The 23,065-nt window shown below is 43.3% G+C and overlaps 1 protein-coding gene across 4 annotated transcripts in view; it reads right to left on the bottom strand.

Annotated features, from left to right (window-relative positions):
- Positions 1–733: 733 nt before the first annotated feature.
- The window catches only part of foxp1b (forkhead box P1b), a 183,084-nt gene continuing 160,752 nt past the window's right edge, over positions 734–23,065 (bottom strand). For 2 of the 4 annotated variants that reach the window (XM_061218902.1, XM_061218903.1), the window contains exons 12-20: positions 17,182–17,269; positions 15,909–15,992; positions 12,149–12,350; positions 11,708–11,784; positions 10,907–11,008; positions 9,101–9,222; positions 7,802–7,871; positions 7,426–7,592; positions 734–4,273 (exon numbers count right to left, since the gene is read on the bottom strand). In XM_061218902.1, the coding sequence (XP_061074886.1) occupies positions 4,129–4,273; positions 7,426–7,592; positions 7,802–7,871; positions 9,101–9,222; positions 10,907–11,008; positions 11,708–11,784; positions 12,149–12,350; positions 15,909–15,992; positions 17,182–17,269 (1,057 nt within the window). In that variant the 3' untranslated portion in view covers positions 734–4,128. Of the gene's footprint in view, positions 4,274–7,425; positions 7,593–7,801; positions 7,872–8,568; positions 8,739–9,100; positions 9,223–10,906; positions 11,009–11,707; positions 11,806–12,148; positions 12,351–15,908; positions 15,993–17,181; positions 17,270–23,065 lie in introns of all 4 variants that reach the window. The other 2 variants (XM_061218901.1, XM_061218899.1) reach the window with 2 other exon arrangements.

Genomic DNA, 23,065 nt, shown 5'->3' with positions numbered 1-23,065 from the left:
ATCCGATACCACCTAGTGTGATCACACAAAAGCGTAAGAAAAGATTATTTTTACTCGGTTTCATTTATATAATAATGGTGTATCAGGAAAAAAGAAATTGTGTCTTTTATTCACATGACCTTTGACCTGTGTGCTCAACTTAAGATCTCTACCTGCTGTGCTTGGTTTTTTATCTACCGTTAGAAAAGGAAGAACTCAAAAGGCCTGGCCTTTAAAAAAATATTTCTTCTCAACTTAAAAGCTGTGATGCCCTGTCCTAACAGTGATACTGACTGATAATGTGAAACATCTCCGATGATATGCTTTCCTTTCAAAAACAAATACTTCTTTACATCTTGGCACTGCATATATTTTTTTCTTTTTTTTTTTCTATTTGTTTTATATAAAATATCATTAGACTGATACACCCCGATATTATTACTGACAACTCGACTCTGCTATTCCCGTCCGCGACCCTGGAATTAGTCATGCAAGAGATTTCCTTCGCAGACAGGAAATACCCCTGTCCGCTCCTCCCAAAGTCAGAATCTTTCACATACAGCCACAGAAGGCAGTGGTTGGACCATCAAAAGGAGGGAAGTATCAAAACAGCTTAACACAAAAGAGGGAGAAAAAAAAATCTGTACAAAATGTTTAGGTCAATGATAACAGAGAAAAGTCTGTCTTCTATTTTACAGTTAAAATCCAAAATCAGGGACGGTCCCTCCCCCTCCCCCCGCCCTGCCCCGCCCTCCCATCGCACAGCCGTCTGCATGTATGACTTTTAAAGCAAGGATTACTAAGTAAAATACATTTGCAGCACAGTTTGCTATTCCAATACATACAGCAGTTTTTCCATAGCTATTTTAATAGTAAATACAAAGCAGTCGCAATAAAGCAAACGTAATAACACAGATGTACTTTTTTTATCATCGAAAGGAACAGAAAGGAATCCGACATAGATAAGCCACAAGGTTATAGCGACATGTATGTACTACCCAAAAACCCACCCGGAAGAAGCCAGTGGATGTGTGGAAACAGATGGACAGACAGTAGAAAAATGACTGAACAGAGCTGGGTGATCGCTTCATGAAAAAGGCCTGAGGTTTGGATTGGTTTCGCTAAAAAGGATGACACCCTCCAGATAAACAAGCTCTAATTTTCAATTTTTTGTATTTTTCATTATTTTTTTTAAAATATTTTTTGCTACAATTTTTAGACTAAACATGCAAGACATACGACTAAGTGCAACTGAGTGAAATGTTTTTTTATTTTTTTTTATTTTTTATTTTATAATCATTCCCTATAGGTTTGAACTGAGGTATGCGTACTAACAGTTTTCTCATGCTGTTATCTTTAGTAATGTCAAGCTACACATGCTGAGAATGTTCTAATCTACCAGCTTTTTCCCCTTTTAAATACCAAGCTAACCAGCGAAAAGGCTGGCTTTGGATGACCAGGAGTCATTCTCACGATCCCAGCACGACTACCACTGCTCCATCCCACAGCTGCCTGGATATTAAATACATTTTTTCCTAAACCACAGATTGCCCTTTTTATTAATAATAAATGCATGGTAAATTAAAAAAAAGAAACTGCCATAAAGTACCTTGTACCCAGCTTATTAGTTGACAGGAGTGTTTTTTAATATAAAAAAGTAATAAGTTGACAGAAACTAAACACAATGATAAAGTGTTGCCAAGGTTAACGAAGAACAAATGAATCCTGCTGGAGACTTAAAAAAAAAAAAAAAAAAAAAAAAAGTGGCATACAATCTTTAGGTTACAAATTCAAAACAAGAAGCATAAAACATTTAATCATCATGTGGTCCAGTTGAAGTATAGAATTGCTCACATTGTTCTCTGTAAAACTTGTCAAACTAGCAAATAATAATTGTGATGATAACTATCATCAGCAATTTATATCCATAACTTTTGCTATACAGTTTATTTCACGACGGAATGCTCCATTTTCTCATTGGCCCAAAGTCACCGTTCCCTAATTTGGTCATATATTTTTCCCGATCCCACACCCTTACCCCCTCGAGTTTTGGTCACTGCAAAGACATGCAGATACTCTAAATGTGACACCTTTGGCTTAAATGTCGACGACAGTAACTTTTTGAGGAGCTTTAATTTCTAATGAATCTGTTTCTATAAGCTAGACATAGTTCAGAGTTCTCCACCTTAAAATTCTGTTCACATCAATTGGGAGAGAGGATGATATTTTTGGCCTTGTCTGCTAAAGCATGGAACAGAGAACATTGTTTACTTTTGTAGTTTATCTTTGGTAGTCACGGAACAAGATATATCTGACACACTGACAACAGAAACATCGGAGACCTCAACAGCAAAAATAAAGGAAAACAAAACAAACAAAAAAGGTCAATAAATAAAAAGAGTGGTTGGTTGCAGTCATAAAATCGATGAGTCCTGCGTGATCTTTTCAGCGGCGAGTTCTCGCACCCGTTATTGATGTCCGAACTGGTCTGGAACCCTTTATGTGCCGACCTCTCCGCTATCGTGCTATAAGTTACAATCTGCGTCTGGAGGAAGGAGCAGGACTGCGCTAACACTCGAATGTTTCTCCGTTCTGCTGACGCTGGCTCTTGGACGTACACAGATCTGTCTCCAGAACGGTGTGGGACAGGTGTGTGGCTGCTATGAGTTTCTCAACAGTGGAATGCTGACTAGTCAGGCCTTCAGACTAGATTTAGATGTTGGCTCCTCCATTTTTAATGGTAGCATCTGAATATCTTCACGTAATGTGTCATTTGTGTTCTTCACTGAGGACGTTGACATATGTTCTATGATTAAACAATGCCACAATAAAACGGTGATGATGTCAACTGATGGAGTCTTCTGCGATAGCCTTTTTCGACGTCAAGCTTAAAATCTTTTTTCCCCTCAATCATTAAAATGACTGTGTGGGGAGGAAATGAGGCATATTTGACCTACAAGGACAGTCCTACCCAAAGATCACGATTAATATTGGTCTAAAGTTATGTTAACTGTGCACCTGACATTTAACGGTGGTTGTGAAATGTAAAAGTAATGGTTCAGTGATTTGGTTGCAGCTAACATGCACTGCTGTGAAGAGTGAATGTTTTTAACATTTCTGAAATAGTTTTATATTCCCTGCATGATTTCTCTGTCATTCATTCCCATTTTAAATAAAACTTCATGGGTGAGTAGCATGGAGCCTTCATTGTGAGTAGTGCATTACTGCTGGACTTCATGAGTTTGGTGGGTAGGCTACATGTTTGGCGACGGGGAAGGGAGACGGGGGCGGGTGAAATGGCGTCGTGAAGCGCACGGAATAAATGACAGAAAAATAATACTTGGTGTTTGACATTCTGCTTCATGTACAACAACGACAACAACAACAACAAAAAAAAGTAAATCAAACATTCATCAGGCGCTGGCCACATATCGTTCTTGGTCAGCTGAAGTTTCTCTTTAGTTTTAAGAAAAAAACAAAAACAAAATGAATGCGAACAGCAACAAAGACACATACTTAATATTGACCACCCCCCAAGCCCCGACCCTTCTGCGAACACGAAGCGCCCTTTCCCAAAATGGAAGCAAACCGGTGCAGGCTGAAGGCAGTGATGATGAAGCGATTCCACACGCCGCGTAAGTCACATGACCCGTCCGACTCCGAGAGGGTGTGTCTGTGCCCTGCGGTCCGCGCCCAGTGGGCGTGGCTCAGTGGGAGAGTGACACGCCCGCAGTCCAATCGCGCTGCGTCCTGCGCGCCTGCCCGCCTCCAGGGACACGCCCACCACCTCAACCAGTCCCAAGTACCAAACAGGTCCATCCAACACGCGTCGAGTAAAAATTATTCTTTTTTTCTGTTTTTTTTTCTCTTAAACAAAAAGTAGAAACAACTCAAAAATACTCCCAAATGGGATATCGTTTTCTTTTTTTTCCTCATGTTTTGTATTTAATGGCACTAAAAGTCAATTGAAACATTTTATAGCTGTCAACAAGAAGACTGAGATCCCAGCCTTTATTTATTTAATAATCAATTTTATCTGTGGAAAGACACAGATGATCCGAGTTAGTTCTGTCTCTGGGGGACGGGGGGGGACGGGGGGTGGTGGTGCTTGGGGAGGGGGGACGGGGGGGTTGGGGACCTTGGACAAGCCTATTGTATGTCATCGTTCCCCTGGTCGTCCTCGTAATCTCGGTTGTGGTCGAAGTCTGGGCTGTGGTTGGCTGTCGTCACGAGGGAAAGCGGACCTTCGTGGTCCTCAGGGTCCAGTGGTTCCTCTTTAACGTTGATATGATGCCTGCAAACACAGGATGGAAATAAAGGGGGGGGGGGGAATGTCGGGTCAGCATTAAGCCAATATTTATTCCACTCTCTAGCTAAACAGCTAAAACTTTCCTCTGATCGAAGACAGAAAGGAAAAAAAAAGCTTAAAAGGACGCGAAAACAAATAAGTGCCATTTTACGCGGCGGAGTCAGTCGACGGTAACTCCGCGCCGTTTCCGGCCGCCCCCAACCTGCGGGCTTTATTTTGGCGGCGGCAGACGGCGGGGGTATTCACTTAAAATTGATAAATGAGTCAGATTAACGGCGAGAGACGAACGGGACCGGGGGAGCGGACCGCACTGCCTGTCAGCCCCGGCGACGGCGCGACCGCGCCGCGCTGTGTGTTCTCCCTCCCGCTCGTTAACATGCAGAACCTGCGAGCGCAGGCCTCCGGAGGACGACCCCGAGCCGGCTCCTATCATTAATCAACTTCAGCCCGACACAGGCCGGGCAGACACCGCCATACGCGCTTTAAACTCCAAATTAATGCATATTTTCACAAAGTGTCAATAAGAGAAGAAAAGGCGCTGGCAGGGGAAGCGCGCACGCGGCGGAGGAAGGGCCCCTCCGCTCAAACACAACACCGCGATAAGAAGCAGGGCCCTTATGAGAATAATAACGCTGTCAGTTGTAAACAAGGCAAAACATGAACCTCCAGCCTGCAGCCTGGGCAAAGGAGCCTCTAAAGAGATGAGATCTGCCAAATTTCTCATTATAGAAACACCACAGGAATAAGGCACAGGGGAGAGAGGCATGACTGTGGGAGAGAAATGCGAAAAAAACCCACACTTTATTTATTTATTTTATATGTTTTTTTTAACGGCTGCGGGTGAATTTATACCGTTAATCAGAGGTACCGACGTATCAGTCGTGGGCATGGTTTTATTAGTAATGGTTTATAATGGAATTATAATTATTATTATTATTATATTTATATATTTTTTAAAGGGTCAAAAAAAATAAAAAAATAAAAAAAACAGTGACATGGTCAATGAGCGGTTTTAATTATTTTTTTCCCCTCCAAAATAATTGTTTACTTAGGAATGTTGAGCACAGTACGGGGGAAATACGATGATTGAGGATAACCTCTTTTTCTGCAGAGAGACACGGTGATAATTAGATGACACGTTTTAAAGTTTGGGGAAAAAAAGAGATGGCCCTTCTATTGGTTTTAGATCAAAGCAATTCCACAAGTCGCATCGCCTCAGGTCCAAATCCCTCGCTGGAGGGCAGACATGAAATTGTTATTATTATGCTATTGAACTTGCATGCTGCTTTTGCATGCATACTGCTTGCGATTAGCTGTGGGTACCTGAAATGCCACAGTTTTCTTGGTCGTTTGACTGAAAACACTGAGTTTGTGTTTGCTGCTGAAGGACTCTGTTAGCCTGGAACATCTCTACTGAAGCTTTCCTCTCTCTCCATTTGACTGGTCAGAGAAGAAAGCAGGTTTTAATCAAGGTGAGCTTCGTTTGAAGCCGATGTGCTTCAGTGCTTCCGCACAGTGTGAAGTGCTTTGTGGCTACCGCTAACGGGGGCCACGACCAAAGTGCCACGTCCTTAAGCAGCAATTATCAAATTTCTCTAGACGGCACATTGTTTCAAAGCACAAGTGTGGTCTCTTCCTACTGTAGCTATTAGCATGACACCGTTTGACAATATTTTAATTGTTTTAAATGAACATTTCTAAAAGTATTATGTGAGGGTATGGCACCACTAGTGTTCCTTCACGTCTTTGGGTCTTGATCCTATTAGTTACAAATGTACTGTAAACTTAAAACAATGGTGGCTGACTTTACCTTTAAACACCTGCAAAAACAATATCCATTTAACACCCACCCTGTATGATTTTACAGTTTATTTTTACACTGCCGCAAAGTCTGTCTTAATAAGTGTTTCATTCTCATAATGAAACTGAACATCCCACACCCCCATCCCCTTCCAGTAAGTAGCTTGTTTTAACTTGCTTGACAAGTTCAATTTTCTTACCCCATTGGCAAATCTTGTAATGGGTCAAAATTCCCACCCCATTGGCAACATTTTTGTCTTATTTAGCAAAGAAGCAAATATTATTTTTTCGGTTTTTGAATGTACCAATTGTGAATGTGCATCTGTTAGACCTACATAAACAACATTTGGAAAATCCGAAATCAAACACACCTTGTTGTGTTTTATTTTGGAGATGAGATGAGAGCAGGGGCCTCCTTTGTGAGTTAGTAAATCAGTGGAGAGAGAGACAGGCTGCCTTAGGCCAACACACCCATCCTGTCTCTCCTCTTCCTGTTCCACTGCGGTGCCCAGAGCCATGTTCTCAACCAGCGCGGATGGCACATTCCTCTGCAAGCTCGTTATTTCACCTTTCCGAGCTCCCTATCCCTCCCGTTCCGATCTCTTACAGAGTCGTCCATAAATCTTACAGCCTCCACACATCAGCAGTCTCTAACATCTGGAAACGATGCCGTCTGCAAGTGTATTATTTTAGGCTTCAAACAACTTAGCTGACACTCGTATACAACAAGTGCACGGCGAAATGTGGTTTACAGTCCGAACCACAGCTTTCCTACAGTGCAGGGAAAGCCGGGACAATTTCAGAGGCTAATTGTGCTTTTTCTTTCTTTGTTATTTTTTATCCAAAGCGCTGTGTGGATTTGAAATGTCTAGCGAATAATTTGTTCGGTGTGTGGAAAACAGCAGCACGGCCACTATGCAGCCAGGCGTTAAAAATATTTAAACAAACTACAACAATTATGATAGAATCCAACACAGCCCAGAAGCCATTTTGAACCGTCATAAAAATCTGTTTTATAAACTCGCTGCTCGAGCAGGAGCCATTCCAGAACTCTGCCCCGAACTGCCAGGCTCAGGAACCTTCCAGAAGGTGGAGTTTCCTTTAACAGACAGCACAACCGCACTTCTACACGGTCCTGACCCGTGCACCAACATTTTCATGACCCTGCTTTCAATGCCTCCCCCCCCCCCCCCCCCACCCTTCTTCTTTTTACAAGCCCATTCAACTCCTCTTGAAGGAGAAGCGAATAGCCAGGCAGAGTCCTTGGTAACCAAACTTTATTTAAACAAGTCCCCTGTACCCGTTTGCGCAGGAGTCGGAGGGCCCCAAACACTCACATAGCTGGCAAAGGGGATCGCCCGGGACTGCTGTCGCTGCCGTTACTGTTCCCATGGTCCATCGCCCCGTTCATCTCCTCTCGAAAGACGCTCGCCAGGGAGTTGAGAGTGGGACTTCCCATGGAAGCAGTAGTGTATAGAGGTATGTTATTTTCCGCCATCGAAGCCTGCGGTGGAAACACGTGTGGAGAGAATGTACGTGAGACCAGGAAAACCCTCTCGGACGTTTCACCTTCAGCAGCCTCGGAAAAAGCCCAGGCAGCTCGGCCGTCGCCGAGGGAGCGACCGTGAGAGTGTGGTGTTTAATTTGGCCACGTTACGTGTCACCCCCAAAGTAAAGGAGCCCAGCTGTGCTCCCCCCCGCGGGCTGTCGTACCTGGAAGGCAGCAGAGAGACTTGGACCATAGCCCAGACTGGTCTGTATGTTCTTCACCAGGGCAGGGCTTCTGCAGATGCGATCAAACACAACGTTACTTCTCCAAAGTGGCGATTCATTCTGCGCCATCTACAGCACAGGCCCTCAACTGTGAATCACACGCTATTATTTTATACACACATACTGGCAAAGACATTATTTATAGACAATTACATCAGGCAGATTGAATAAGGATGATTTTAAGACTGATGTGTGCCTTTGACGTATTGAAGAACAGTTTCACGTAAGGTGGCTAGGAGCAGGTTTCAAAGTGAGTCTAAATAGCGCCGGCCCGTTTGAAATCTCAGGCGATAATGGCGCAGAGATTGATGGACGCTCAAGTCTTACGAGCAGACGCTATTCCAATTTCCTATAAAACACTCCAGTAAAATCAATACGCAGTAATGAAATTACATATCTGTTTTTATAATATTTTCAGCGAATATCTGACACATGGCTTTTTACACTGCTACACTACACAAGCATGAATACTGCAGACATGTCATTCAGGTTTAAAAGTACACAGAGTCATTGTCTCAGCAATAGGGGAGACCCCCCAGGTGAGAGAACATTCTGGTAAAGGGTGGGGGTGGGTGTGAGGTATGAATGGCAGAACACAGTGAGCGTGAGATGGCGTGACAGAAGCAGGTGGAGGAGGGGAGCGAGAGAGCGAGGGAGGGAGGGACAGAGCGGAAGCAGGCGGAGAGAGGAGGGGGGGGGGAGCTTACTGTACGAGGAGCTCGTCAGAGTTCTCCTCCATGCCTTGTTTCCGCGGCCGGCCCCTCTGTACGTGGCGGCCGTGCTTAAACTCCTCGTCATCAACGGTCCAGTAGGACCCAAACTCATCCTCTACTCTCACAAAGCACTTATGCAGCGAAAGGTTGGTGCGAACGGCACCCTGGGACACGCGGGGCGAAGCGAGGAGGTCGGGCGCAGATGCAGTGACGTGACAGAAAGCCGGGGAGGGAGGGAGGGAGGGAGGACGGAAAGACGGACACCAGGACGGACGGACATGAGGGGAGACGGTCACAGAGGGGGGGAGGGGAAGGGGAGAAGGAGGGGTGAGAGCAAAAATGCAAATAAGCGTAAGCCAATGTGTGTTATAGTGCATCACAGGGGGGCTAAAAGCATGGGATGCGCACAGAAGCAAGCGGGGGTCTTGTGGGGCGCTGTGGCACACAGACAATGAAATGGAGCCGCTTGCCATCAAGCGGCACCCCCCCTCCTTTCCGACGCCGAGGCCGGGCGTGGCGGACGTACCCACTGATCTTTTGCGGCCTTCTCTTTTGGAACTCTAGTTCGTCCACAGTCCACACTGCCCCTTTTACGTTTTCTACTCGCACAAAACACTTGTGAAGACTAAGATTATGCCGGACTGCGTTCTGCGGCAGGTTCAAAAAAGGGAAAGAGAGTTTCTATCAGAAAACTGCAACGTTCCAGTCACTAGCACAGACATAAAACACATCACAGTGCGTCAATTGCAAAGGAGCCTGCGTAAGTCATATCTTTGTGATTATTCAAACCAAATCCGGAGACATCCCAGCTAGCAACAAAATGTTGCATGAGCGGAGATGTTTCCCAACCACAATTTCAAATTCTTTCACATTTTATGTCAACTAGATATTTAACTAGCTACTTACAATACATTTTGTAAAGTAATTTTACACAGGTATAATTGCGTCTTAAGCAATGCTTTTTTGAATAACAAATAAATTAAATATATCAATACACTTTATCTGTGTGTAGACACAGGGCACACCAAACACAATGAGAGGCTGTTTGAGAGCGAGAGGAACCACCTTTGACTACCTGACAGAAACCCGACCCGAACAAAGCTTTGGGTAAAATAAACAGACAGTGCTTTTTGGCTCATCACTTCAAGTTATGACTTTACACACAAGTGAACAATAGAGGGAAAAGAAAAAAAAATGCCAGAGCACTTGGCTCATGAATTTCCTTTTCATAACCCGTGTGTGCTGGCTGCCTTTTCTACGCATGCCAAACACTGACACATGATTTTAAAACTGTGGGTATGGAGTGTGTGTGTGTGTGTGTGTGTGAGTGTATGTGTGCGTATGTGTGTGCGTGTGTGTGTGTGTGAGTGAGTGTGTAAATGTGAGTGTGTGCGCGCGATTGTGTATGTGTGTGTGTGTGTGTGTGTGTGTGTGTGGGTGAGTGAGTGAGTGTAAGTGTGTGTGTGTGTGTGTGTGTGTGTGTGTATGTGTGTGTGTGAGAGTGAGTGTGAGAGTGAGTGTGTGTGTGTGTGTGTGTGTGTGTGTCTGAGTGTGTGACTGTGTGAGTGAGTGCAGGTGCGTTCAGGCTTGCTTGATATTTGGGCTCAGTCCTGTAAGTGTATGGGGGAGAGAGAGAGAGAGAGACACTCGGCACAGGGCAGTGTCGCAGTGGGGGAGTTGGTGTTTATGACTACAATGCGCCCCTATGGAAGGCCTGTCAGCATCCACTGGAGCAGGAAGCTAAAGAGCGCGGGGGGGACAGTGAGAGCGGGGTTGTCACAGGCACAGCTGCAGCAGATACCCCCACGGCTCTGCCTCGTCTCCCTCCCTCTCTCTCTCTCTCTCTCTCTCTCTCTCTCTCTCTCTCTCTCTCTCTCTCTCTCTCTCTCTCTATCCATCTCCCTCTCTTTCTCTCTCTCTATCTCCCTCTCTATCTCCCTCTCTTCCTCTCTCTCCATCTCCCTCTCTCTCCATCTCCCTTTCTTTCTCTCTCTCTATCTCCCTCTCTTCCTCTCTCTCTATCTCCCTCTCTTTCTCTCTCTCTATCTGCCTCTCTCCCTGGCATGTTTGTGTTTCTGTGTGGCCCTGTGAAAAGGTGCAATCAGTGGCTCAAACCCTCAGGGCACCCTTTCCTGGGTCTGGAGTCACCGGGAGGACTATAGATTTAAAGTGTCTATTTCTCTCATTCAAATGCCATATCTGAGGTCAGGTGTTGTGTATATGTACAGTAAAGTGTACAGTAAATAGTACAACAAAACCCTTTCAATTCTTATTTGAAGTACAACAGAAAAAGTACAACAGAAATACAATATCACAGAATTGGCAATATTACCTTCCATGTTGCAGCATTGCGCCTGAAATATGCGAACATTCGCGTGAACCAGTTGTAGATTTCATTTAGTGTTAGCTGCTTTTCTGGCGATTCAAGAATGGCCTGGGAAAAAAAAAAGGATGGAAGATATTATCTACCCTTCAAAAATGTTAATGAAAAAAAAAAAAGAAAAAAAAAAAAGATTCCACATCAACGCTTCTGTAAACTCAACAATAAAGCCACGAATCCTTTGTCCACAGCGCATTTCACCCCACTTTGTTTACGAACCTCTCTCGGTTCCTTGTATAAATATGCAGATTTAAATACGTCTTACATTTTTTTTCCTCCTCCTTCCATGAGGAAAAAGGAAAAACATTTCACAGATTACAGGCCAGTAATTATCCCAGCCCAGATTAATTCAGGAGATCACAGATTACGGAGGCTGTTGATAATTGACTGGCCATCTTTGAACAGGTTCATTCCTACTGTTGTGTGAAATGAATTTCATAATAATCACATTCATTGTAATGCTTAATCAAAAGCAATTGTTATATACGGCCATTTTAAAAGGCCCGCTAACAACCCCCCGCTCATTTGCAGACTGTTCATCTTCCAGTGTTTGTCTAAATTGTACTTGAAATTTAACAAGGGGGAGGAAAATGTGAAAATAAGCAGTTTGTGCCTGTGCTCAATATTTATATACTGTACATCCAATTTCAGCTGATGGACTCAGTCAAGCAGATTAGAATGCTATTCTGTGCATGAAAGATTAAAAACATTACACGTTTTCAGCTGGGGATGAATGAGATGGGGGATCCTTACCTGCCTTATTAGTGAGGCATACGTAAAGGGGGGTCTTACTTCAGCGTTCATGTAAAACTCTTTGTTCTGAACAATGTCTGTGGACATGAACAGAAATACTTCATTTTTTTAAATAACATACTGTAGTGAGAACCAAAATGGCAAAGAAATATACATATATACACACACACATGAACATGCATTAATATTAAAGAACAAAAATGAGACAGGTTTCCCATGATTCTTGTGCCTAACGGTAAAACCAAAAAGCAAAAAAAATACACATATATACACACAGAGACTCACATGCACTAACATTTTATAAAAATACTTGAAGGCAGAGGTTTCCTGTGATTCATGCGCCTAACGGTAAATACTGGAAACGGGTGGTAATGTTAAGCAGCACCGGTGAAAAATGAGCAGTAAACATTGGTCCTGGGGAGATGGGGATGCTGTGCTTACCTGGGGAGATGGGGATGTTGTACTTCTCTGAGTAGCGTCTGCGGATTGGTCCCACACTGTGCAGGTTGTTGGGGGTAATGACCGAGGGGCCCTGGGACAGGGGGGTGAGGGGCGTGGTGGGTGTGGTGGGAGTGTGAGGTAAACTCTGAGGGGAGGCCTCGGGGGCCGTTTTGGAGAGGGTCACGTTCGACACCAGGTTCAGCTGCAGAGGGGAAACAACACGAAAACAGAACGTTTCGCCTTTTATCACCTACAGTAGGGGCACCTACAAGCGCGGCTGTGGTGATTAATTCCTGGCACAGACTCCGTAACAGTGGTCTGCTGGTTTTTAGCCCCGGCCCCGGCACCTGGGAGTATGCGCGACCCTCATTTACAAACAATGGCGTTTATAAACACCCCGGCTCTGGCCTTTCCCCGCCGCTGCCGCTCCGAAGTTATCGATTCAGATCACGGCCGGGTGATTTATTCTCCTTTGTCTGATCCGCTGGCGTCCCTCCGCGCTCGGACAGCCCCTCGATGCAATCTGTGCAGCCGGGGACGGTGGAGGGGCCGCTGACGCTTTAACAGGCTTGACAAACGACAGCGTGATCCACACCTACCGCTGAGCAGCCGCTAATAAGCTACAGAGGAAGCGGGCCAATCTGGGCTAATTACAAGACGAAATTGTATTGTAAGGACTCTAATTAGGAGATGCTTATAGAGGTGATCTAATGATTAAACGCTGTATCTGTACGACCCCATCATCAGGCTAGGCCGGCGCAAGATGTCTCCGGAATATTTTTCAGAAAGAGTAATTTTTTTGTTTCGAGGGGGGGGGGGGGGGATATTAGTAATAATGGCTACAAGGTAAACTAATTAAGCAGAGCGCTCCAAAGGTATACCGTGGCTTCCAGCAGCTGTGGCCGCTCCAAACAGCGCCAACTCTCTGAAGAGGAGCCGCAGTCAAGTGGAAAATTCCAGCCTGACCCGTGCTCCCGCTATTAATTTGCGGGAAAGCTAATGACACATATACATATTCCCGCAAAATTGTTCTAATTGCTAATTTGCCGAAGGAGGCCAGTTTCCAAATTAAACATGACTTCAGTCGGCGAGGAAAGGGAGAGCGAAACAGGGCGAGTGGGCAGGAGGCGTCTCATCTTTGACAATCATTTGTGGATTGAGCTAACAAATTAATGAAATGTCAAGGCTGTCAATTGCTGCGGAGGTATCAGATGTCTAATTTTTTTGATGATGGCGTGCTCGACGCTGGAGATGGAGGGGACACAGGTGAAAGTGAACAGACAGTGTTTAACATCGCACCCACACAGCAGAGATCCATCACGGCCACCCAATTACCACAACCCTATTAGCGGCCATTACCGCCAAGATATTCAGCTTGACAGACAGGTGCAGTAAAGACATGGTGAGGTAGTGCCACCTGCATATTCCTCCCTGACCTGGCGTTACCTGTAAAGGTTGGCCGCCATTTTGAATTCAATGCATTGTGTTTCACCACGGATTGTTTGTATGTGTGTAATATGTAAATACAATGAACAAAAACGTACTTTTTCACTTTTACACAATCACAATAATATAATTTGAAGCAATAGGTATTATGTATAATTCTAAATTATTATCTTATGTATAATTTAGCATCTACAGTTATTATTTCTAGAGACAAAACATGTATTCACAATGAGTGTGACTTGAGTGATGAATGAAATGCCTAATACAGGAACATTATTTTTGTTGAAGATATAAACACCTCTAAACGAATCATTGCTAATGTATTTTTCTGCGCACTGGCTTCTTTCGTTTGCCGTTTCATCTGCAGTTGTGGGACACAAACACCGAGCTCCCTCAACAATGGAGCAGACAGGCCGGTAATAGGCTGTTCTTTGTTTTCATCACTGTTTGGGTTCACTCCAACACAAGAGACAAAATGAGACTTCAGACAGAAATTAATTAAATGGTAATTGGTGATCTAATTATACTGACTTTGACTCGCCGGGCTGCTAAAGAAAAATAAACAAAAGTCAGCCCTTAATTATGAAAAGCAAAAGGTCAGATTTCTGACGAGAATGTTTAGTGACACAGACTACATACACCCCCCACGCTGACACACAAGAGCACATAAACGACCGCACAAACAAGAGCCAACAAAGACTTTAACCGCACGTACAATCCCTATCTTACCAATTCACACTTCAATACATTCAATTAGAAAGCTTTACGCCTCTAAAATATTAACATTAGCAATTAAATGTTTTTTATTTTCATTGAATGTCCAATTAAGAAAGCCTGCATATACTATACATATGGTATGTATGTGGGGAATGTGTGCTTCTACACATCATTTATAATTAGTGATAATAAAATAACATTTATGCTATGTACTGTACACTGATCCACTGGAGACGCAGAACTGCTCACAGTGACTAACTAGGCCTCTCTCCATCACCCTACTCCAAGTGTAAACACAGAAGATGTGTGTCTGGTGAACAGGCCCGGACTTCCCCAGATTGTATCAGCATGCTCCGTCCAATAAAGCAGCAGAACCTCTCAGTGTGAGCGATGAGCTGATCAGCCCGCACTGCGGTCGCCAAACACCGTTACTCGGCCAAAGAACGCCGCCTTATTTATCCCAGCCAAACCGGCGTCGACCCCGGGCGAGCGTCACAGCTAACCGGCGCGTCCAATCCCGCGTAGCGTCACTTCTAACCGACGCGTCCAATCCCAGGGTCTGCCGAGAGCGGGAGAGGCCAAGAGCCGGAGATTCTATCTGCCGCTCAAGCCACTTTTCATACACAAATGCGCTAGGCCTCCCGCGTCAGGCCTTCTGCGTGCGGCTAATCCACACAATCACGGTGTGTGACAGAGGCAAGCCTCCGACAGGGAGCCCCATTGTGGCTTTACATATCCCCGGTGCTTTGTGTTGACTCGTCCCCCGGCACTGCCTGCCGATAGCTCAGTCAGGCTGTAAATAGACGATTAGAGGTGTGTGGGGCAGCGGAGGAACCTGTTAGCGGAGGCGACTTGTCGTTCTTACGCGCACACAGACATGCGCGCACCCACACACATAAATTTAACAACACATATCAACGCGTAAACATCCACACACAACATGAAACCCGCCATGAAAATTGGTTGATTTTATGGCATGGCAATTATTAAACTTGCAAATATTGAATTGAAAAATTAATATCCAAATCCTGTAAATACACAACTTTTAAAGGAACAAGTGATTTTCACACGTTCTCTTATTAAGTTGTGCTGGACTGTATCGACCAGACGCACAAATGTAGTTTTGTACAGTTCATTTGAACATATCGACGCTGAGCAGTAAACATTGCTGTACCTTAGAGAACTGGATGGAGAGTGTGAATTGCTGGGCGCACAATACTGATTTTTTGTTCCAAATCAATTGGTTGATTTTTGAAAGTACAGAGTACTTGTGTCTAGAGTTTAAAAAAACACAACAAACAAACTAAAAAAAACAACAACTGGATCTCAGATTTTCCCCAAACAAGCGAGCAGGGACCACTACCTCAAAAATCAAGAATGGCCTTTCCAACAGCAAAACAGAAATATAATTACACTATGAAAAGAAATGTCCCTCTGAACAACCAATGTTAGTGTTTTCTCTCTTCCACTCCACAGAGTGCAGTTTATTCCCCAGGAAAGATGCCCTGATTTGTATTGTGGCGTGCGCAGCTTGATAAATGGATGAACACATAAACGAACAAACAAAACGAAGAGAAACAACAGCACTGCTACTCACTGGCTGTGGGGCTGGTTTGGGCTCAGTGGATTTGACATGTAGATGAGTCATCATAGCTTGCAGACGTTCTTTGTCTTTTGCTAGCTGCATAGGGGATAAACAGAAGCTTTGCATTAATAATGAGCAAAACTCCCAATTCACATCCTGTGTCAATATGTGTTTGCCTTCGCTGTTTGTGAGACGTTCTTACACACAGGACATAACAGAACACAGTTTCTCCCATATGCAAACAAAACGCAACAACATGTTTTCCAAAGCCCCTGTCTATTTAACTTCATCAAAATGTCATTATTTTTCTATGGCTGGTTCTGCGTTGGATTTAGGCCTGACTTGTCGCTTCCTGCTGGTCTATCCCAAAATGCACCTCATTATTGGGTTAAGGAGGCAGCAAGTTTAGTGGCACATTACCAGACTTTCTTTATTTTCCCATTTTACTTCTACAAGAAACACAGCAAGCTCAAATTATAGACAGATGAAGTAGAGCTTTGAGCTTTCCTGCTTTCTTTCCCAAAGAAAAATGATGTGCTTTAATTGGTTTGTTCTCTGCTTTCACAAGGAATTTAGAAACCCCTGTAGCAGTCTCACCTGACCACAACACTGATGCGACGGTTTTATTGTGATTAGTCACGGCGCATGAATGATCTGTTAAACTGACAGCTCCACTGACCCTTGATTAATACATGCTCCAGGAACAATAACCAAGCCTAAACTGTGGTCCTCTCCACAAAGCATGTCCCCTCAGTAAGCCTACACACATTCTCTCATCTCTACAGAGTTAAAAGTTTTTTCTGCTGCTCAATATTTTCATGTGTATAAAAGCACACTTGATGATTGCATGGTCTGCGATTGTGCTGAACCTAGAAAGTCTGATGCAGCCATTAGACATGCATCTGATTTCTTTTAAGAACACCCACTGCTGTTACTGCCTTAGTACTCTATTTCAAAAAGTGTTTTATTATTAGTGCCAAACAGTTAAAAGTCATAAATGACTTTAAAACCTAGTAAAATTCAAAATGTAATTATCTTCTCTACTTAGCCTCGGGCCCTTCATATATCTTTGCCTAGCTGTCATGCATACATAACACATTTTTAATGACTGGTTACTCACAAATGTACAAAATAATTTTATTCCTCAACCGCCACCCACCCACACCCCCCTTCCATCTCTGACCCCGGTTCAGATCTGCAAGAAGGGGAGGGGCCATAGACAAAGGAAGTGTGAAGTGAATGGAGCGACAAACATTTTTGAAAAACAAAATGGGGGAGGCGATACCTGCAGTTCTAGCTGCTGAACGACCTGCATCTGTACTCGACACTGCGCCGTACTCCTGTCGTCCAACGCATGCTCGTTATTAAGATGCCTGAAAAAAGATAAGAAATATATATAAAATACATACACATACACAGTCATACAAACATAATTAAATATGGTTATAGTACTAATGATCATACTTGGTCATGGCTGCCAGTACACATAGCTTAAGTCTAAACATATTGATAAATACTTAAGTATTCATCACAGTAAATACAGAAAGTCTTGTAGTGCACTAAAAGTGCGCTTAATCCATAGGGTTAAATGGGATTTATATAACTGGATTTAGCATATTCTGTAAAAAGAAATATTTTTATGGTAAAAAAAAAATCTTGAATAATTTTGAATGAAATGCATATTTCATGAGGTAGCCAGATCTGCTGAAACTTAAGCAACTTCCAGAGATAAGAAAAAAGACTTAGGAATTCCAGATTGAGGGAGCATTGTGAATGAGGAGCTTTCCCCATCACCCCTGTCTTCTGAAAGGACTCATCTTTTTTTTTGGTCTGCAGATTCCCCTTATTTTTGTAGCTTTTTTGCGTTAATTATGTCATCAAGATTAAGAGGGCTCAAATGAATCCAGAAGGAAGGCGAAAGGACAACAAGAAGAAGAGAGATGGAATCTGTCACAAACTTGAATTATGAATATAATTATGCATGATTATTTTATACCACGAAGATGTTCTCTTTTTCTGCACGTTTATAACTAATCTAAATAAGTAGCTTGCCGGCAGCAGACAGGGTTTTTTCATGATTTATATAAAATGGTGGAGATAAGGTTCACGAGTGAAGGAAATATGATTGGAGGATTTTTATCAGCCTCCGCATGAATTACTGTTTGAAAATGCTTATGCAGGAGCATTTCATTAATCATTTAATCATAATCCGAGAGGGATGTTTGAACTGATTTCACAAATACCCTTTCATTTCACTACTTCATTATGCTCGCTAATGGATCCAATATATTATATATATCATAAATTATATCACATCTTCGGTGACCATGTAGGTCACTGTCAGTAGGCTTGGCTCTGCACGCAGTGGTGGCACTGGGGGAAGAGAAAAGGAGGAAGAATAGGGTGCGACGTGCTCTTTCGCAAATGCACTTTTTCTATCATTTACTGCAAATCAAAGGTAGCCGGACCTGACCGGGGCAGACCGGGTGGCGAAGACGGAGATATGATGGGCCAATAAATCTAACGACCGCCGCGCTGTGACTGCCTAACACGCAGACAACACGCAGACAACACGTCTGTGCATTAAAAAACACGCCTGGTCCAAATGGACCTGTGTGCGTCGGGAGGGGGAATCCGTCTTGATGATATTCATTTTTAACATGAAGGTTTCTGTTTACATAAAAGGGGCTTGTGAAAGATGGAAATCCACATGCCAATTATTTTATTCAAATGGCAACAGCAATGTCTTCCTTTAATAAACAAATAATGCATAAAACAGCACTCCTTTTAAATAAATCATATTTAGAAAAAATAATGCGAATAAATACAGCTACCGCTACATTAATGAAAGTCCATCGAGTGGGGCAAAAAAAACTAAAAACCTTTTAATCTATGGAGAATATTCCGGACATGGAATTTACCTGCTTAGGAATGAATACACAGTCTAATTACCGAAGGGCAAAAAATAAAAATTAAAAAATTAAAAAATAAAATCTAGTAAACATCTCAGCACCCCTCACGAAATATCGTATTAATAAAAATAGAAGAAAAAAAAAAAAAAACGGAAAAGGTAAAGATGTCTCAACTTCCATTAAACTGGCACGGGCTGCATTCCCAATGAGGAGAGCCCTACGTGAGGAGCGTTGGAATTCCTCCGGCTGGGAGCGATGAGCACCGCTCCTTTTCATCCTTTGTTGCATTAGACTTTTTTCCATAATGACACGGAGAGTCACAGTGCATAATTAATAGGAAATGAAATATTCAAATGGCCTCTAATGCAGCCCCTGCGAAAGAGTGTCTGGACAAGAGGGGCTCGGGAATACGCGGAATTGACATCCGGAGAGACTATGAATGTTGGCATGTGTCACTTTTTGGACTTGGGATGAAGCAGATTTTAAAAGCTTTCTGGCACAATGACAGTCACTAATTTAAATTGCCACAATAAAACAAGTTAAATAGACATTTCTTAAACAGTCAGCTTTTTACATATCATTTAGCAACCCTTCCCTTTATGCATTTAAAGACACACACAGGACACGCTGGCAGACACTGACCCTGTAATATATTTGTCTGTGCAGTTGATTTGCTGTGCAAACTTCAGATGGGCTTCAGTATTTACTGTTCTCAGCAAAGCGAGGTTGTGTTCGTGAACAAATATGTCAGCTACACAAAATGACATCAATCATCCGCCGTTTTATACATCTCGTCAGCTCAAAATGTACTCCTTTTCTGAGATGTCTCCATTGTATGGATGTGTGTCTGTGTGTGTGTGACCACACATAAATAAACATATGCACATTCCGATATTACACTACAAATGCTACCAATATTTCGGCCATACTTGCATAACTGCTCCTTAGCCATTTCTTTATACATTTAATACAACTCGTGCAACTGATTTTCCTTATTAACACACACAGACAATGTGGTAGTCTGTATAAATTAGCTCTCACTAGAACGCAACTGTAAAATGAAACTGATCTTTTACATTGAAAGCTTGCATTATACAGTGACCATAAAACACAAGCACTGGTTTCCATCTAACAGTTCTCCATCTTTGAATCTTCCAGCACCCTGCCACTTTTATCACCAGGATATTTCCCTTTTGTTTTGAGGATACTTAAATCTTACTCACTCTCCCCACACAACCCAATCCCATTATCAACCATTTCTAATGAGATGACTTCTATTACTGACAGCTCTTTCAAGAGACAAGCCACAATTAATACACTTTCAATAGCAATGGGAATTTAGCACACAGGCACACACACTCATACACAAACCCCCACACAGTACTGTACGTCTTTCACTGTAAGCTTATTTTCATTTCAAACAAGTGGCTATTTAGTTATGTCTGACATGTGGGAAACACTGCAGACAGTGCACACAGCACTAGGGGGCAGTGCAGTATTTAGGCGGGGTTTGACCTTTCAAAGGTCACGAAGGAAGGGGTCTTGAACCTCGTAAAAAAAGAGCAAGCTGTTCTCTGTACTGGACCCCACCCTCTCAGGGCCGAATCAAAAACAGGAATAGGATTTGGCTCTTTTGTTTATCAAGATAGTGCAACTAGGTATGTAATGTTTTCTTTAAAAAATAAAATAAATATGCACAGTTTAAAACAACATTTCAGTCCTGTGTTAGTTGTTACTGTTGGCATTCAGAACCAAAATCTGGTTGACGTTAGAATCCTCCTCACCTTTCTCTGTATGGTATAACAGCCTACCGCTGACTAAACAAACTGTCTGTTGCCTCCTACTTTTCATAAACATATTAATCCGCTGTAGCAATTCCATGTATTTTATTGGCATTCAAGGGAAGATGAGCATATTTCTCAATTTTTTGCTGATTTGATATTGTTATTTGTGTTTTTCTTGAAACCGCAGATATGGGTCATTTCATGTGGAATTTCATGTGGAAGTGCTTAAGGGTTTGAGAGTTAACACCTTGGTGTGCTGCTCACTCTCCCACTCGGCCGAAAACAAAGGCAGCTTTGTGCAGTCTCTGTCCAAATGTTTTCTTAACATGTTCCAAGCAGTTTAGGCAGGCAACTTAAGTAAACAAGATGTTGCCATGATAAAAACACTTGTAAAAACAAGGCAGAGTGCACTTAGTAACTCATTTTTAAAGAGAACTTTACAGCGCGCTCAAATTTTAATTCCTTTCAGTTTCATAAACAAATGTTAAAGCAATATAAACTTAATAAATGGCAGCAGAGCACGGTCTGGCAGTTGTGCTGATGAAAAGTAACACAAAAGAAAGAAAAGTCTTGGTTTAGTGAAAAGTTTTGTTTAAATCAGAGGGTGACAAAGCAACCTTGAACGGATCGTTGGCTTTTACCTTACACAAGCCACTAATTTTGTGTATTGTTTCAGGTAAACTTGAGTCAAGGATAGCTTACATTATTATCTCAAAAGTACTCTCTCGTGTTTATAACGCTTCTAACATTTTACGAAAAGGCAAAAAATGTACAATTGGTTGCAGGATCAGATAAGTTAAAAACATATTTTGTAGAGTAAAAGCAGGAAAACTTTAAAGTGTCCAGAGCGCAGCTGTAGTTTGTGTTTTGTAAGCAGCTTGTGAACTTTGACTGCTTGTTTTAGTTTCATCCTTGAATAATGTAATAATGTCATATATTGTTTAAAGTGCAGCTAATCCGCGGTGAGGGAGAAGCATTGATCTGCTGCCACATCTCAGATGTTTTCCTCATCTGCTGCAATGAGGGTGCTCTGTGCTGGGTCACACTGAATACACGGGACACCTGCATTCATCACAGAGACAAGTAATGAGAAAATGAAAGCAGTAAACAAGCACCTGGTTCCAACCAGGAAACAAATAAGGAGAGGACCTAGTTTTGGCTTCGAAACAAGTAAACAAGGAGCTGGGTTTCACAGAGAAACAAAGAAACAAGGACTTGTTTCTGACAAAAGAAACAAGTAAAAATGGCTTGTTTAAACAGGTAAACAATTACCTGATTCAGAAACAAGTAAAAAAATGTTCTAGCTTATGAACAAATAAACACGCTTGGTTCGACTGGAGAAACTGAGCACCTGGCTGGAAAGGCGGGATATGTGTCAGTGTTCTGGCGAGTGGAAACCTGGTCAGACCAATGACCTCTGAGCAGCAGTAACCAGAGTGGCCAAGCGAGAGAATGAGAAAGCGAGACAGTGAGGAATAGGGAGTGATGGGGAAAAAGCGACGGCCTGGGGTGAGCACAGAGGTGCACCTCTCCCCGCCCAGAGACAAGGACAAACACACAGAGCGCCCAGAGTGTCTGCTGGCACAGATAAACATCCGCCGGCTGTTTGTTTGGGAAAGACAGCCCCAGTTACCATGGGTACAGGGCTTATCGCAGGAATTAGAGGGCCCTGCGGTGCTGGGTGGCAACTGCACCACAGCACCCTGAGACAGGATAACAACACACCGTGTAGCCGCATAGGGGGGTAACAACACACCGTGTAGCAACATAGGGGGGTAACAACACACCGTGTAGCCGCATAGGGGGGTAACAACACACCGTGTAGCCGCATAGGGGGATAACAACACACCGTGTAGCCGCATAGGGGGGTAACAACACACCGTGTAGCAACACAGGGGGGTAACAACACACCGTGTAGCCGCATAGGGGGGTAACAACACACCGTGTAACAACATAGGGGGGTAACAACACACCGTGTAGCAACATAGGGGGGTAACAACACACCGTGTAGCAACATAGGGTGGTAACAACATACTGTGTAGTAACACTGGGGGGTAACAACACACCGTGTAGCGACATAAGGGGTAACAACACACCGTGTAGCCGCATAGGGGGGTAACAACACACCGTGTAGCCGCATAGGGGGATAACAACACACCGTGTAGCCGCATAGGGGGGTAACAACACACTGTGTAGCAACACAGGGGGGTAACAACACACCGTGTAGCCGCATAGGGGGGTAACAACACACCGTGTAGCAACATAGGGGGGTAACAACACACCGTGTAGCAACATAGGGGGATAACAACACACCGTGTGGCCACATAGGGGGATAACACCACACCGTGTAGCAACATAGGGGGATAACAACATAATGTGTAGAAAAATAGAGTGGATAAGAATACACTGTGTAGCCACACAGTGAGAGGGGGTAACAACAAACTGAGTACCAACAGAGAGAGAGAGGATAACA

Source organism: Conger conger, chromosome 14 (genome assembly GCF_963514075.1).
Source record: "Conger conger chromosome 14, fConCon1.1, whole genome shotgun sequence".
Taxonomy (NCBI): Eukaryota; Metazoa; Chordata; class Actinopteri; order Anguilliformes; family Congridae; genus Conger; species Conger conger.
Note: the sequence above shows the minus strand (reverse complement) of the source record. Positions and strands in the feature narration are given on the sequence as shown.